Source organism: Phodopus roborovskii, unplaced genomic scaffold (assembly GCF_943737965.1).
Source record: "Phodopus roborovskii unplaced genomic scaffold, PHOROB, whole genome shotgun sequence".
In the NCBI taxonomy this organism is placed as follows: domain Eukaryota; kingdom Metazoa; phylum Chordata; class Mammalia; order Rodentia; family Cricetidae; genus Phodopus; species Phodopus roborovskii.
In genome coordinates, this window is record NW_026126413.1 from 8,498,063 (window position 1) to 8,515,391 (window position 17,329).

At 46.2% G+C, this 17,329-nt stretch overlaps 1 protein-coding gene across 1 annotated transcript; it reads right to left on the reverse strand.

The window, feature by feature from the left end:
* Window positions 1–5,914: 5,914 nt before the first annotated feature.
* Crhbp (corticotropin releasing hormone binding protein) lies at window positions 5,915–17,056 on the reverse strand. Its single transcript, XM_051182928.1, has 7 exons — window positions 16,808–17,056; window positions 16,358–16,451; window positions 15,916–16,073; window positions 14,192–14,402; window positions 12,598–12,746; window positions 9,393–9,510; window positions 5,915–6,072 (listed from the first exon to the last, which is right to left on the reverse strand). The coding sequence occupies exons 1-7, from the start codon at window positions 16,937–16,939 to the stop codon at window positions 5,915–5,917; spliced, it is 1,020 nt and encodes a 339-aa protein (XP_051038885.1). The 5' UTR covers window positions 16,940–17,056.
* Window positions 17,057–17,329: the final 273 nt, after the last annotated feature.

A 17,329-nucleotide genomic window follows, 5' to 3' on the forward strand; every position in this document is an offset into this window, starting at 1 on the left:
CTGCTTCCAAGTTCCTATCTTAGCTTCCAAAACGTGTGTACCAAATAAACCCTCTCCTCCCCAAGCTGTTTGTGGTCAGGGTGTCTTATCCTAGTAACATAAATCAAACTGGAACCCTCTGGTTACCACACACTACCTCTGGGGACAGGGAAGAATCCCACACTCACAGTCTCATGCAGCTAGTCAGGGCTCTCCAGGAAGAAGAACACAGGGTGGTCGATCTTCCTCAGGACACTGTGCCGCCTTCAGCAGCATGAATGAGACCCACCGGCATCATGGCGCAGGGTCTGCTCTGTTGGAGTGTGTTGGCATATGTATTTTAAACTAGTCCAGAAAATACCTTCATTGCAAAGTCTCAACGGGGGTATTTAACCAACAGTCTGAGTGTTGTGGCCTCAGCAAGGGGAAACATAAAATGTGATGGTGCATTTGGCCCTCTGCGAGGTGGGACTGGGGTTCGTTTGTTATGCCATCTCCAGACACATGTTGCACAACCACTGTCGCTTTCACAAAGGCCAAGGACTATTGCTGTCCCTGTGGCTTTCCTCGTGGTGCAGCCCAGCCAAGGCGGCATGTCTCCACCCTGCTCTGTTGACTCACCTCAGCAGGACTGTGGCAATGGGGAGCACACTCCCAACTGTGTGAAACCCTTCCCTGAGCCTCCATTGTCCATTCCTATGGTGCACCGGGGTAAAGGGTTTGTGGGAAGTCCCGGAAGCAGGATAAGGCACATCCAAAATAAGTATTAGTTCTTGTCATTTGAAAGAAGAACGACGACAGGTGTATCCCGTTTGTCCATCCTGCTTAAGGCTTTTTGCTTTTTTAAACCTGCAGACTCACAGAGCAGAGAGCAACATAACCCCTCTTCTCTCAGCCTTCTCCCTGGGGGCAGTAATCCCGGGTCCCTGAGGGCTCTTCGTGTCACAGGTTCTTTATCACAGCAAAGACCAGGAGAGGGGAACGCTGGCCGAGCCTTTGCTCACCAGCCTGGACTGCTGACAAACAGAATGGTTTTTCTGTTAGCAGAGGGCGAGGTAAAGCTTCCAACCCGGCAAATGGAACCCCCTGTTTTCATGAATTGTCAATAAATTCTTTTGCAATAAGAATATGGTAAAGGTGTTTCAAGAAAAGACTATTTACACACGGAAGAGCAGGCTTTGCACCCTGCCTGGGGACAGCTGCCCCCCATCAGCTATGTGGCCGCTTGGGTGGGGGAAAGAGGCCCCCCTTTTTTACCAGTGGCAGACAGAGAGTTGGCTAGCCTGGCCCCTCACAGTGTGTCCTGTACTCGGCCTTGACAGCACACTAGAGCTGACCCTGTGGTGGGTGAACCAGCCCTACGGGAATGAGAGCTAGAGAGCTGACCCCGCCCCCCCCCATATGTCCCCTTCAGAGAGAGGCCCCGGCACAGAGCCTGGGCAAAACATTAGAAATGGCCCTGGTGGAATGAGCAAGGGGGGCCTGGATCCGTGGGCCCAAAAGCAGGAGAACTGGCCCTGCCCCTTACTGCAGGCTGCCTCACGTGAGCTAGCCAAGGCAATGCTCACCTCAGTGGGAGAATGGGAGAAAGCTGGTAGGCTGACCAGCCCAGCTACCACCCAGGCCCAGAACCAGGCTGTGAGGTGCTCCACCCCAACATCCACTGAATCCACAGATCCAAAACTGCAGGATCTCCACACACAGGTCACACAGGTTATCTAAAAGGAGCCCCAGTGAGGGCCCATTACTGATGGTGCAGCAGAAGCCAGAGGCCTCTGACCACAATGACTCACAGCAGTGAACACTTATCGGTAAGGATGGATGGACTAAAGGGCAAACCGTGACTCACTACAGCTTCCACCATGAGAGTCTTGTCTCTCTTCCTCTTCCTCTCCCTCCCTCCCTCTCTCTCTCACTCTGGCTTGGTTTTTGGCTTTTCTTTTTTCTTTTGTTTTGTTTTATAGAGGAGGATGCACTGGCAGAGGGCAGAGGCAGCAGGACCGGGAGATACGTGGGCTCTGGATACACGATGTGAAATCCACAAAGAGTCATTAAAAGTTGAGGGGGAAAAAAATAAAAGGAAGGCATATTTTGCCATTTACTATCATAAAGGCAACAAGCTGTTTTTGTTTTCCTTTTGCAAACAGCTTTGTTTGAAGGAGCGTCTCGGTTTCCTTTCAACTACGAACTTTCCTGTAGCCTCTGAGATGAAATAAGATTGCCAAAGACCAGGCTGATGCCTTCATCAAGGAAGGGGCATTTGTAGTGACAGCCTCTGGCATGTGTCAAGACATGTGCTTGGCAGTTTTTGTAAGTTACGGGTCCAGTGAGCGTCCCTGTCTCACTTCCCATGCGAAGAAGCAAGTGCTCCTGTGCTGCTAGAGGTGCTACGACATGGCCAAGGTCACAGGGACTCTAAATCAGCGCTCAAGCCTGCACCCGCTTCCCCAACCTGTGGCGACTTCAGAGAAGGGTAGCATTTCAGGCAAGAGGGCCTTTGCTGCCCTTTGAATCACACATAGGGAGCCACCTACTTTCCCTGTGCTGCTGGACTTGATCGTATCTGAGTCGTTAGTGCAGACTTCATTGTCAGATACTCAGAAACCCCGGGGAGCAGAGAGGAGTCAGTGGCAGCAACCAGCTTTTTACGGGAATCCCCGTATCTGTCCACCCTTCTAAGGATGAGGGTCACGGCTCCGCCCTGCCCCTTCCAACCTTCCATCTTAGTGCTGACACTGAGTCTTTGCACTAAATAAAGCACAGTTCACTCGGTCCTTCCTTAGCTGCAGAGGGACCGAGCACACACTCACCAGGAGCACGGCCCCAAGTCCAGAGCAGAGACAGGGATTTCCATTGTGTGCCCCAGCCCTCCAATCAAGCCCTTATTTTTTTTTTTCTCCCTCTCTTACTCAGATTCCCTCTCTCCTGCCTCTAATTCTTCACTCTGTGTCATTTGTCTTCACACACAAAGAAAAGAATGTCAGATGTGAAAAAGGAAAATGGGCGGTAATCATTACAGATGAGCCATTAAAAAATAAGCCGCCCGCTTGTTTATTTGCTCATACAAAGGGACCCCTTCTGCAGCAGAGAGGTGTGCATTCAGACACAATTCCCCATGATTACCCTTTGATTGGAGATTCTTTACCCAGCTTCTCTTGGGTACTTTGAGCATATAAACAAACTGCCTACAAGTACATCCTATCCATCAGACTCTCCTTCCTCTCGAATCTACTTTGCAGGCAAACATTGTCTCCCCGGTTAAAATGGCAAGAAAAGAAACTCACAGTTGAGGCAAATCTGGAAAAAAAAATCTTTGTCCATGAAATTTGTTCGAAGCCAAATGTATAGATGAAGAAAAACTCATCTAATGCAAGTAAAATTAAATTGTTAAATGGGGAGCAGAGGCATTAGGCTAGTATCAGCACCATTCGAAGCCAGGTTACTGAATGCTCCTAGTGTACCAAAGAGACAGCGAGCCAGGCTAAATGGACTGACACGGAGCTGACTTTTATCATGATTGAAGGGTCCTCACTCTGAAGCCCTGAATGAGGTGCAGGGGTCTGAGAACTCTTGGCCAAATCTGGAGATGTTTGTAACTATGTGGGATCTCTTCCCTGGCCCATGATCCACGGGTTGTAAAGGACAAGAAGATCCTCTCAGGTAATGGACAAGTTGGATAGAGATATAGCAGTGAGACCCTTGTGTTTTTGTAAACAAAGATGCACATTTGAAGTATTTTTCTTCGAAAGAGGCAAGGCAGGCCTGTGTGGAGAGGTAACAGCCAGATAGGAGAGGAAATGTAAAGAATAGCTGATTTAGACAATTGGATTTAGACAATTCCCCGGGACAAAGAATAAAGCATCTCAGCCACTTAATGAAGCAAAACTACTTCACATAAAGTCCAATGTGAGCATTCCTAGTCAGTGGGCAGCCTCCTCAGAGGCCATGTGGAAACTCAGGCTCCTTGCATCCTATGGCTCTGATTTCCGATGACTTGCAGTCCTCTGCTAGGAATCCCATATTTAAATGTTAGATAGAGGAGCATGTGAGAGAAAAATGACATGTCTATTCATATCCCTTCAGCACAAATTCAGTCACATAACCAATGCTCTATCTAGCAAGGGAAGCTGGGAAGTGTAGTCTTTATACTCAGAAGGGTGAAGAGCATGTAACACTGCTATACCACCAGCTTAACAGAAGCTACAATACTGCAGAGTATCTAGGATTGCAGAAAACAAAACAGTCTAGAAACTGGGAGAAGGCCCAATGTCATGGACGAAGGCCTCCTCAGATGACATGCAAGAAGGCAGGCTCATAAGAAATATAAAAGTGGTCAAGTGTGGTGGCACATGCCTTTGTCTCAGCCCTTGGTAGGCAGAGACGGGTAAATCTCTAACCATCCCAGGCTATCAGCCTGCAAAGTGAGACACTGTCTCAAAAACAAAACAAAAAAGAGCTGGAATAGCATTCAGACAGTAAGGCCCGTCACAGTCACATACAACCTCTGAGTGAGGCATAAAGGCAGGAGAGATTTTAGAGAGAATAATTGTAATTAATTGATTTATTTAGAGAGATTAACTATGAGTAGTGGGACCCTAACCACTGAACTAGCATTTACAAAGGCTAAGGGGAGGTGAGCAAGGCCTAGAAAGACTAAGGAGAAGGAAATGGGTTGCAGGGGATTCAGTCAAGAAAGACTGTGGCATCTGTTTTTCAAGCTATTGTAGAAGGTCAAGACTGGGTCTAGAAAAAGGCAGAGCCTATCAACGGGTCAGATGTGAGGAGAGACACATGCAAACCTGGAAAGGCCTGGCATGACTTATCCTCTGTGTCTTAATATGCCAGAGCGTGGTGGCACTCAACGTTAAGCCCAGTACTCAAGAGGCAGAGGAAAGCAGAGCTCTGTGAGTTTGAGGCCAGCCTGATCTACACAATGAGCTGCAGGCCAGCCAGGGTTACAAGTGAGACCCTTTCTCAAATAGAAATAACAATAAAAATGCTACCAATACCTCTTTCAGTTTCTTTCCCAAAAGTTTAAAATATATGTTTACTTATTTATCCTCCCTCCCTCTCCCTCCCCCTGCCCGGTGTGTGTGTGTGTGGGGGGGGGTAAGGTCCTTACCATCTCCACTGGAAATGTCCTCCATGATGAAGACATGTGCTCTGGGTTTCCTCAGTGGCTTGTGGAAAACACATGTCCTCTCCCAACTTCCTGGCCAGGGAGAGTCAGTGTGCCCACTGTAATTCTCCCTCTGCCCTGTGTGACCCGAATCACAACTCCAGAGGTGTCAGCTCCAAGAAAACCAACAGTTCCTGACTTGGATCTGCGCCCCATGGAAACATTATTTTCTTTCTTTGAGTAATGGCGGCAGGGACCACTCAGGAAAGCCAACACATCACTCTGTCAAGATGCCAGTATTCTGCATACATTTTATTCACAATTATACATATGGATGGAAAGGGATTTTTTTGTTCCCATGCTATAAAGTGTTGTTTAAAAAACAAGTGCTACCAATTAATAGCTAATAGCTACAATTGTAAACAGAAGTATGGAGTAAAAATAACATACAATTCCTTTGGTATGCCCAAGACCTTGACAATTTTTTCATTGTTATGAAACTGGAAGGGCTGCCATTTTCCTCTCTGTGGCATCTGCCCTTGCCACACATCTGTTTTCCTCGCTTTGTTCTTGACTCACTTGTTCATGTATGTAGCACACCCAAACCACAAAGCATTTCCAACTCCAACCTGCTGTCTACCTTCTGTTCATTGATACATTACAACAAAAGGGAGCAAAATTGAAACTCATGTGTGCATGTGTTCGAGGCCCCGGATAGTGACTGCCATGCTTTTCGCTCGCTGCCCATCAAGGTCATATACAGTGACTGTCAAGAATCCGCTCAGCTAGCAGCGCATCAGTGACTGAGCCAGTCAGTCAAAGACTAGACAAACAGAATTCGGGGATACTGTTTCCATTCGAGGTTTCCAGCTCGAATGGTTCCAGCTGACGGTACTCAAATGTCACACGGTTAATGTGTTTTCCACTGGAGACCATGCGCACCACAGCGTTGTCACAGCTGATCTTCATCTGGGCTATAATTAGAAGGCGGGAAAAATAATAAATATTTTCCAACAGGTTCTAGAACAGTGCTTCCACAGTGAAGGTGGGACAGGGCCATGAATGGCATCCTGCTCTCACATAATCAAATTCCTTCCAGTCAAAACAGCGTTTGTTTTTTTGACTATGCAATTAGTTGTAGGATCAGGAACTGGGTCCATCCTTTCTCTGCACATACGGGACACCATAAGACAAGAAAGCTGGCTAGAAAGAGGTGAAGTTCCTATTTGACCTTTGTCTTATCTTCCTGCCTGCAATGCTTAGGTGGCAAAGGGGTCAGTAGTGACCAATGAACTCTGCTCCATTGCTGGGCTTTCTAGGCAGGGACAGTTTAGGTGGCAGTTAGTGCAGAGAGGTGGGACTGTACCGTTTGGTGTTTGTGTGGACCAGAACATCCCGTTTATTGCACCCTAAGTCTAGATAATGACTCCATTTTACATGTAAATGAAAAGTCAGTTGCACAGAGTGGGTACACACCGAGTAGGCCAGCTTTTGTTTTATTGCTGTGGTTCTCAACCTTCCTAATGCCAGGACACTTTAGCACAGTTCTTCATGCTGTGGTGACCCTGGACCATAAAATTATTTTCAGTGATAACTGTAATTTTGCTATTATTATGCATCATAATGTAAATATCTAATATGCAGGATATCTAATATGCACCTGACCCCAAAGGGGTTGAGACCCTCAGGTTGAGAACCAATTTTTCTCTTGTTTACCTTTCTAACTGTCCTGGCATGGTATAGCTTTGAACATTCTCACTTGGCTTACAGCCAACAGTTTCGTTGTCTGAACGGGCACCTGACACCTGTTTATCACTTTTCCTGGCACAGGCAGCTCAGCTCACACTGAAAATCAGATTCTTTTCCTTAAAAATTACTCTCCATTTCTTTCTATAGCCACAGTCTGACGCCTGACACGTTTTATCTGCCCTATAATAATTCTCCCGGCTATTTTAATTTTCTCAGTCTCTCCCTGCAGCTTATTTCTCAATTCTAAGACATGCTACTGCTGTCACTGTATCACAGGTGCCTCGGGGACACATCCCTAGATGCAAAGTGAGCAACACAGCACGATAGTGTCAGGAGGGTGAAAGTCTGTTTGAAAGCATAAGTTTCAACCCTGACTTAAAAAGATATATACCCATATGAGAGAACCTAGATTAACTGCTGCCTGGAGGCCGTGTTTATCTCTCTTTAGATTATCTGGAAGCTTGTTTTTCTTTCTACTGTCACTCTGAGCTTGAATCTACACAATACACCCTGCTTCCTTTAGTCAATGTGCATACTGTTTGTTTTGACATAATTTCTTACAAAATTCAATTTAAAGGACAGGGTCTCTTAATGGTTCTATGGTTTTGGACTAAACTTAAAATACATGGGAATAGGGAGGATGCAAGAGAGGAAGAACGCTACATACCAGCTATGTAGCTCAGTGGCAAAGCATTGGCATATCTGTGAGCCCTGGATATGGTTCCCAGCACCACATAAATAAATGAATAGGAAATTTTGTAATGCAAAAAAGAAACCTAAACTAGCTAAAGCAAATCGGGAAGTTATCTGTAATTTAGACAAAGCATTTTTTTTTTTTTTTTTTTTTTTTTTTTTTTTGGCTTTCCTAGCACCCTTTGACCTAACTAACTCCTATAATTCAAGCAAAAAAAAAAGGCTTCAATTATCTAATTTTAAGGCACAAGCATTCTTCAATCCAATGTATCTTTTTACTCCTTTCAAATACATGTCCATAAAGGTTGTTTTCCACAACAGTGCTGGAACCGAGGAGACAGCAGGAGACCACCAGTAGGGCCACATGCAACAATTGCTTACATCAGAGTAAAGGCCTCTGTGTAAAAGATTCCTCTGGGCATGGTTGTGTGCACCTGTGATCCCAGCCCTCCAGAGGCTGAGATGGGAAGATGAAGCGTTCAGGAGGGTTCAGGGCCAGCCTGGGCTATTTACTGAGACCCTGTCTCCAAAAAAAAAAAAAAAAAAAAAAAAAAAAGGAACAAACATCTTTTCAGCTTCATCAAAGTGTGTTTAGACACCTTTAGGAAGAAATCTTTGCCCCAGTCAGTGACGTAGCTTGTCTTAGTCTAGTCTCCTCTGTCTCGTGCAGCCATTTCCATGCCCATGAATCTGAGGAGGGGGCAGAACATATCAGGAGGGCCTTCCTGCCTCCCTGTGTGCATGACTTCTCTTTCAGAGCAGTTTTGTTTACTGGGAGCTCAGAGAGAGAAAATACTGGTGGCGTGACCTTATTTTAACACCAGAACACTACTGATCCAAACAGCAGTCTGTTTTGCAACGTCATTACCCAGTAGGAGGAGGGTCTGTGGGGGTACCAGAGAAGGCGGCTCTGAGGGGAATGGTCTGTGCCATTTGTGCCATTTGTCACTGATATTCTTTGTCTTCGGTTTAAATTTGTCTCTTTCCAGGCTGCCAACGATCCTTGTGATCTAAAGCACAGGTATGCGGGTGACCTTTATAGAATTGTTCTATGGAACCTTCCCCAACCACATACAACTATTAGTTTGGTCATGAGGTTGGTTAGTGGTTCGGACTCCATCCTCACACACCTTAGCTTGAGCATCCTCATTGGTCCCAGGCAAGGCAGAGCTGGCCCCATCTGGCAGCTGCATCCTAAAGTAGCTTTGTATTAATGATGAGCACTTTGAGACTTCAGAATTTGCCTCTGGGTAGCAATGGTCTCTGAGAGGCTAGTACAGCTGTAGAAGGTGAGGAAACCCAGGGGCTTAGAGGTACTCTAGAAACCTTGCTGCTTTGATGTATATGTGCTATAAACTATCCAGCCCTGTACATATGTGTATACATATATATATACATATACATACATATATGCATATATGTATACATATATATGTATATATATACTGACACATGTACACATATATGAGAATATATCCTACACAGCTGGCAAAGTTATTTAGTTATTATTTCATTACGATATTGTCACCAATCACAGATACTTTTACCGTTTGAACTGTTGTTAGTCTCCTGAGGATAAAAGCAGACATCTTCCCTGAAGTGGAGAAACACTGTCTTTTTCGTAGTTTTCTGTAAATACACATCCTCACTGATCTATAATCTTCTCTTTTTATGCTGGTACTTAGGTGATACGGTCTGATACTATACACATACTCTAAGTAAAATGCTCACGTTGGCTTGACATATAAAACAACTTTTTTGGTAGAGTTTGTTTCTTTGTATATGGAAAATCGGGGAGTTTTCTTTAAGGGAGTCACCCTGACAGCTACATAAAACAGAAGAACAGTCTCACCAGAGCCATGAAAGGGGAAGCACAGGTCAGCTAAAGGCATCATCTTGGAGGGGTCCAATCCCGTGCCTCCCAGGAGCTCCACGAAGTCACCAGTTCCGCCACACCCAGCCGTGGGTTTCTAAGAGAATATAGCAGCGGACAGAGCAAGATGCAGGTAAACCTATTACAGAGGCCAAACTGAGGCAAGAGGGATGGGGTGTGCCCTTCAGCCTTCAGTCTCTGTGCCTTGGCTCAGACGCCAGAGACTCCAGAAATGGTTTAAGGTGAAGAACAGAAAACAAAGACAAACCAAACCAAACTCCCAAGAATCCGTTTTCAAAATCAGTTGGTTAGCCATTTTTTATTGTATGTGTGCATTTTAAGGGCTAAGTTCAATGACTGTAAAAATGAAACCGGGATTTGTAAGCTCAGAAGAAGATGTAGGAACACATCCTGAGCATACTTGAACACACGCCAGGTTACTGGGAACTCATAATGCACGCAGTCAGATTAAAGGAAGTCCAGTCGCCTGCAGTTTATAATTATATTATAATGTGTGTATTTAAATTCTGTGTTCTCCCTCAGCTTGCTTCCTTGCCTCCTGTTAATAAAGAAAATTTTATGTTCTTGGAACATGTCTCTTCTACAAGTCAGGATTTAGATGACTCATGGGTATATTTAAAAAAAGAATAGAACTGTGATTTGGGGCTCAGGTTAGCCAAACTTACCACTTACTCTTTCCTTCCAAGGAAAACAACTCCCTTTTGTGGTACTCAAAAGAGGAATTCATTCTAAGCCTCTGAAACCATCATTTCCTACTTCCCCAAACCCTCCCACTTTCTCAGCCAAACGACTTCTGTGCCTCACTCTATACACAGAAACTGTTCATTCTCAGTCCCAAATGTCACACTTGGCCCCTGCTTCACATGCCCAGGTTAGCCTTGAGTTCGTGTCAATCCTCCCAAATGCTGGGATTATAGGAGTGAGCTCCTGTACCTGCAAATGTGTTTTAAATTGTTAGTGAAATTTTCATCTCAGCTGCACGTGTTCACGCTGGACTGTCTCCCACCATTCATGTTGCCTGACACCCTGTTATTCATCCATGTGTACTCACTCATTAAGAGATCTATCGGTATGTGGCAGGTGGCCAGAAGTTAACCAGGTAAACCTTTACACATGGAAACCAAAATCTAAAAATGAGAACTTTAAACACCATCCATGCAGGTGCACGCATATCGACATTTAGAAGGACATTGGAATGTGATGAGAGCTGAAATTAAAACATTTTATAATGGCAACTGTTTGGCTGAGGAAAAGAGACAACAGGAACTGGTTGGTTTAGGGGACCTACTATGTGCATGGCTGTATGCTTAGGTACTTCAAACATAATTTCATTGCATGATGAAATAAAGATTTAATTAGGCCCATTGTGCACTGGTTTGGGAACTGAGAGCCAAATAAGCTATTTAGGAATGAAAGAACATAATTGCCTTCCCCATGAGTAGACAGGCGGAAGTTTCCACTTGGTGAGCGATGACATCTCCCTCCTGTAGGTAACCCTCTCAGGTTTTCTCATGAACAGTGGCAGAAAGTGCGCTGCACAGGGACCTGTCTAGGGTTCTGGGCCTCTCGGTAGCTCCTGCGTGTCTTTGGTAAAGTTTGAAGTTCCTATCATCACTTCCTAGACTTAGACCCTGTGCCAAAGGCGCACCCCAGCTTGTTGAACTTTTCGCTCTGCTCCTCCTTCTGCCCATGGCTGCTGCTCCTTCTGGTCTATTGCTCCGGTCAAATCTTAAGCATCTCCTTCTCAGAAGTTTCCTTTCCTGACCACATTGTCTCAGGCAGGTCTCTCTGCCTCCCCACTTTCCTGTTCCTGTCTGTCAAACCACTCTGCTGCATGTTCTGTGCAGACTTAGTGTGATTTGAAATGTGTGCTAATTTTGCCTGTCGTCCACTAGAAAATAGACTCCCTGTGAGCAGGACCTGCCCTGTCCACTCTACTTTTAGAATCTAGACTATTCCCTTATACAAAGGACTTTTATGTTATTATTATCATTATCATTGTGGTATTGGTGGTAGTATTAAAGGGAGGATAGTGCCATGTGGTCCAGGCTAGCCTGGCACAGGAGGTTCTCCCATCCCAGTCTCCCAGTGCTGGGATAACAAGTGTAAGTGGCCATACCTAGCTCTTAATACCCAGGCCACAAAAAAAAAAATTGATTTTAAAGGCGCTGATGCCTGGAACACAGTCGTCTCTAAAATGTTCAGGCGAATACCAAAATTATTCTTAGAGCTTCATTACCTAAAGCACACATCTCCCGATCCCTTCTATACGGTACACAAAGAATGGCATACCAGATGAACACTACCAGGCTGAACCCAAAACACTCAGGCATCCTTATCAAAGGACCATTCCTCCATCAAGGCCCAACAACAACAAAGAAGAGGCGAAGGCACACGACTCTGGGGCCTGGAGGAAGTTGGAGAGAAATGATTTTTCTCAGCCCTGTTCCTTATTTAGTTTTCACAAAGCTCTGTATGTCTGAGAACGCTGGCTGCCTCTAATGCCACCAAATGCGTGTGTTATTTTAACTTAGGCCTCTGAACAAAGAAAAGGAAATGAGTGTGACTCACAGAGAGTCACTATCTGTGCAAATAGATACAGTCAAGGCAGCATTCATTTTAAGGCACATACGGAAATTGATATGAAAGCAAGTTGGTAGGAATCTCACAGCTAATTTTTCTTTTTAGGCAAAAAAAAATATCGTATAACGTGCTCTTCAAAACTTTCCTGCTTATATCAAAATCCAATTTCATATTTGTGCCACCGTTAGCACTCTTTCACAGAGCAGTGCTGTCAATGAGAGAGACTTCCTTCGTATCAAAAGAAAATTCCAATAATCAGCAAAGCAGCTGTGTCGATGACTCATCGGAGGCTCGGCTAGGAGAGGATTTTTGCAAGAGAGGAAAGTACAAGAGCGTCCAATTGTAATTACATACTGTAGCTTTACCAGTGAAAGCATTTCCTATGTCACAGGAGGAGTACTGGAGTAGTCAGGACTGGCACCTGAGTGTTTGCCTCCAAATAGCCTTTGACAAAGCCAGTGCACCGTTCAGGAGTCTTAAAGCAGCCACACGGTCCCAGCTTTCCTGACACAAGGTGTGTTTTGGCTCTGATAAAACCGGTGGCCTTAGCAAATTGCTAAGGAGCGAGCAAGCCACTGACCTTTAACTGCCGGTCATGCCAGTGTCCCAGGGTGAGATCAGAGACCCTGATTACCACAGGGTAGATGATGGAGAAGCTGCAGTTTTGGTACTGGTGTGGGACCACCAGGGTAAACCTTCCACTCGGGCTCTGGGAGATGACATTGCAAGCTTTAGGGAGGAAAAGTTACAATTATATTATTTGGAGTGCTGATTTTGTTTTTTAAATAGAAACTCATGATGTCTTCATTCTAGATTTCAGTTCACGGTCTAGTAGATATGTCTAACCTAGGGCCCACTGACCACATGTGCCCAGGCTGGTTATAAATGAACGGGGCCAACCATATTTATTGACTACACTCTTACATCCCAACATGGAAAGGGTGGGCCTCAAGGCTCAAAGATGAAGCCGGAACCTAATGCTGTAGGAAATATTCAGCCCTAGGATTTGGAGCCATGGTGCTATTTTTTTTTTTTTTAATAATAAAGCCATAAGTCATTTTATTCTAAAAATTTCGTGGTAATGACAAAAGAAGGGAGGGAAATAGACGACTAGTACTTATTTGCTGGGCATTGAGCAATGGATTGTTGACTAAATAGTCAGTTTTTAAATCTTGGTAATCTTAAGGGTTTCTGAAATTTTTCTTTCTTCCTTTTTTTAAACTTACAACCAAGTTATTCTTCTATCTGTGAAACACAGATATGAGGTTTGCCTTTGGGATAACCTACCTCCTTATATTTTTTATATTACACTTAATTTCAGAAAGAAGTAAAATTCCTTGACAGTTCTAAAGGAATCTTCTGATTCCCCCCCCCCCCCGATTTCTTACCAAGCAGATTCCAGGAGAAATGTGTCCCTCTACAATTGTTCCCCTTTCTTCCCTCCCTCCCTCCCCTTCCTCCCCCTCCCTCCCTACCCCTCCCCCCTTCCCTTACTCTTCCTCTCTCCCCTTCCCTCCCTCCCCCTCCTTCCCTCCCAGTTTTGTGCACCCTCAGACAAGTGATGTACTTCTTAACTATATCCCAACTCCCAGGACTTTCTCTTAATGAGAAAACAAGCCGATTTGTGGACTCATTTTGCTCAAAATCGCACCCTTCCAGCTTCGGCTCTATAGCTTTACAGCATAATCTGTATGCTTCTCTATCAGATATGAAGTGTGCTAGGGTGGTGACTTTGAGGTAGAAAATAACAGAAGAAAGTGACACAGAGGCACTCTGGTCTACCCCTCTCCTCAGGGTATGACATCTGCCCACCTCGCCTCAGAAACACAACCTTCCAGCCTTTGTTTACAAAGCTCTGACATCAAATGATCCTTCAAGCTTGTCCTGCCTCTGGGGCATGGTTTGAGAGATTAAAGTTACTTACAGAATCCATTGGAATGCCTTGGGAGGGCAGAACAAGACTTTGGAGGAAAAATAAAAGTGTATGTACCACATAGTAGAGTATTGCCTAGCCTGGGAAATAAAATCAAATGGTTTGATTTTCATATTGAGGAATAAATACTTCACACACTCCTGGGTTTAAGTCTGTGAAGCAATAAGACCTGACCTTTATAAAGCAGGTGTGTCCACCTCCCGCCCCGGGACAGTCCTGCCTTTTCCTTGAGCTTACTTACGGAAGAGGTTGGGGTCTGTCTTGATGGTTAATGTGAATCCATTTCCTGGTTCGTGAACCCGGAAGAAGACCATGGCCACATTTTGGGAAGACCTGATGCTCCTTCGGGTAAGACCACTCTCGCAGAAATCTGTGTACCGCTTCATGGTGGGTAGAGGGTGATCCTGAGAACTTGGAAATTTCTCCCCCTTGAGGATCCAGCCGTCAAATACCTTCAAATGGTGATGATGACAATGATAATAGTAATAATAATAGTAATAGTACAGACATAAACAGTCACTTTGGCCAGCCTGAAGTCAGACTTTGTTGAAAAGTGGGGGAAAGTTGCCCAGCAACGAGCTTTCAGTTATGAGTGAAGGACCTACAGCCCCTACTCTCGACCCATTTGCTTTGAATGCGCAGGTTGGTTGCAAGCAATATTATCAATTTATCTTCCCCCCCATAAGCCTTTGAGCACCTCTCCTTATACTTTATCAACCAGTTTTGTGAAAGGAAATTATAGACAACGCTGATTTTTTTTTTTTTTTTGTCTTTTCCATATTCAAACGAACACTACAGGAGCGCTATTTGGATTTCACTGGACCTCAGCTTCTGTGCCTCTAGCCAGTGAAATGTAAACGACAACAAATCTCAAAAATAAATAACAACGACAACTTTCTGGATATGATGGAGGATGTTTGTAACTCCTATACTGCAGAGGCAGAGGGAGGAAGCATCATGAGTTTGTGGCCAACTTGGGATACATAGGGTGATTGTGTCAGAGTGATGTGCGCACTCGTGCACAAGCCGGGGTGGGGGGTGGGGGGTGGGGTGCAGGGGCTTCTTTACTACTCTTCACATTAAAAGAAAATTATCACCTCAAGTTACTATATAAATGTGTGTGTGTATTTGTTTTGTTTTGCTTTGCTTTTTAATGCTGCAGTCAGGTGATGCTAGCTAGCTAGCCTTGTAAGACTTCCTCATCACTTCCTAAGTTAACTTTGGGACAAAGGGTCAAAGTCAATTGATTCCACTCTCAAAATCACAGTAGGGCTCCATTTTAATGAGTGAATCCGTCATAACAACATTACCAACAACCTGGGTACAAATTATTTCCAGCAAGCTTCACAGCTTCCCAAATGGTTCTACTTTGGAAGTCCCAAGCATGGTTATTTTCTTGGGGCAGTAGAACTCCATCCATCCTGCCCTGGCTGCCCTGTGAGGATGCTGTGGAGTGGAGTGATTCTCCTCCCTTCTGACTTGTCTTAAACCACCCCTCAAGTCTCTCAGCATCCCTCCCAGGACCAGCCCTGCTACCCCCAAACCCCATCCACCAGGCTCTGAAGAGCCTCTGCACTCCTGGAAGAGCAAGGTGGGTTCAGGTCTCAGATGGCAAGAGGAGAACTCGCCGTCCAAGAGGGTCTCACAGTAGACTCAAGAGCTCCTTCTAATTGTTTCCCCATGTTTTGTCTGCCCCAGATAGCATCACAGCGACTCACGCTAAACGCTCAAGTGTTAGGAAGTTCCTAGCAGTTGGGGAGCGCACAGAAGGGAAACTAAACCACCTGCATCCAGGGGCACAGGACTCTGCAGTGTGTGGAGCCAGACCCTTCCTAGGAATCCAGCCTCCAGGGGCTCCCCCAGTGAGCTTCTGAGACCCAGGGACAAATTGGTTCAGAGTTGCCCCCAGGTGGCCGTGCTTAGGAGCACGCCGGCTGGGGTTGCGCGGAGCCGGAACCCCCTCACCTTCAGGAAGTCTCCACCCTGGCAGTCGATGGAGACCAGGTCGTAATGGATGGTGATGAACTCCTCGGGTTCCCCGATGAAGAAGACGGCGCAGTTCAGCTGCGGCCGATCGGCGGTGAATGTGAACTGACCAGGGAGGCTCAGCATGTCCAGGCAGCCTGGGGGAGAGCATGGAGCCAGGGGTCCCCAGCTGTAGGAAGTCGCTCTTAGCACGCCCCATTCGCCAGCTCCGCAGCTCGCCCCCATGCTGGAGCTCCCAGCTTAGGCTGCACTGGATTCCCTCACTTTGGCTTGGAAGGAGCCTCACGGATGCTATAACCGTGAGGTACCAGACAGCCCCTGACCCAAGATCCTGCAAGCCTGTGTCCCAGGTGCAGAGACCCAGCCTCCAGCCTCCCGCCTCCCGATGCCTACACAGTGGGGCAAGACAGCCCCGACTCACGCAGAGCCCGGCGATACGGTTGCTCCTCGGCCAGGTCCCGCTTCAGATTGGCGCCGAAGAGCAGGAAAGGGTCGTAGTCCGTGACTTCTTGCACCTGGCAAGGAAAGTAGATCGGTCCGGAAAAGTTCCGGGGAGGGAAAGAAAGTGGACCAGGAGCAGGGCGCCCTTCTTGCAGCTCAGAGAAGAGAACTGAGAGGGCGTCCGCGTCTCCCCGAGTCTGGAGAGTGAATCTTAGGCTCCTTCCATCAGATCAGGATACCCAGGCAGCCTCAGCGATCAGAGAAAAGCAGACAGTTAGGATGCTCAGGGGCAAGGAGAAAGAAAGCAAGTCTAGGAGACCCGGAGGAAAGAGGATGGATGCAACCGAGAGGAGCTTATCAGATCACTGCCTGCTGCCCCTGACTGAATACCCATGGGAAAGGTGTTAGGGGTCAAGGAAGAATGGCTCACCTCTAGGTAGCGGCTCTCTCCCCTTAGAGCTGTCAGGAGGATCAAGATGAAGTGACACTGGAGTTTGAAGTTCAGTGACATGCTGGCCTTGCCTCTGCAGCCGGTGCGCTCTGCTGCGGAGACCTTAGGCATGTCTCCCCACACCTTCACCCACGCTCAGAGCGCGAGGCTGCTAGGGTCCCTTCCCTGGGTCTCTTTTATAGAGCAGTCGAGAGGGGAGGCTCTCTGCCCCTTCGCTGATCCGAGCTTAGTTACCATGGGTTACCCTGCCTCGGTGACAAAATACGTGGCAATGACGAGGGTCCAGCTCTCAGCCACAAATATTGCAGCATGGCCCAGCATTATTCACCAAGAATGACTCCAATCATTAGAGCCTGGTGACCTGAACATTTAGGAGAGAGAATGAGGCAGGGATGGACACTAAAGGAGGCATTTTACCTGGCCTGTCAGACATCACATTATACTCGTGTGTGTGTGTGTGTGTGTGTGTGTGTGTGTGTGTGTGTATTCAGTGCATTTTCA

Bases quoted from the DNA above. Each gene is read 5' to 3' on its own strand.
- Crhbp (XM_051182928.1), bottom strand. From the start codon at position 16,939: ATGCCTAAGGTCTCCGCAGCAGAGCGCACCGGCTGCAGAGGCAAGGCC. The intron at 12,747-14,191 runs GTAAGTAAGCTC...TCCTCCCTAAAG, and splicing joins GACAGACCCCAACCTCTTCC to CTTGCAATGTCATCTCCCAG. The intron at 6,073-9,392 runs GTGAGACTGTTC...TTCTAATTATAG, and splicing joins CTTCCCCTTTCATGGCTCTG to CCCAGATGAAGATCAGCTGT.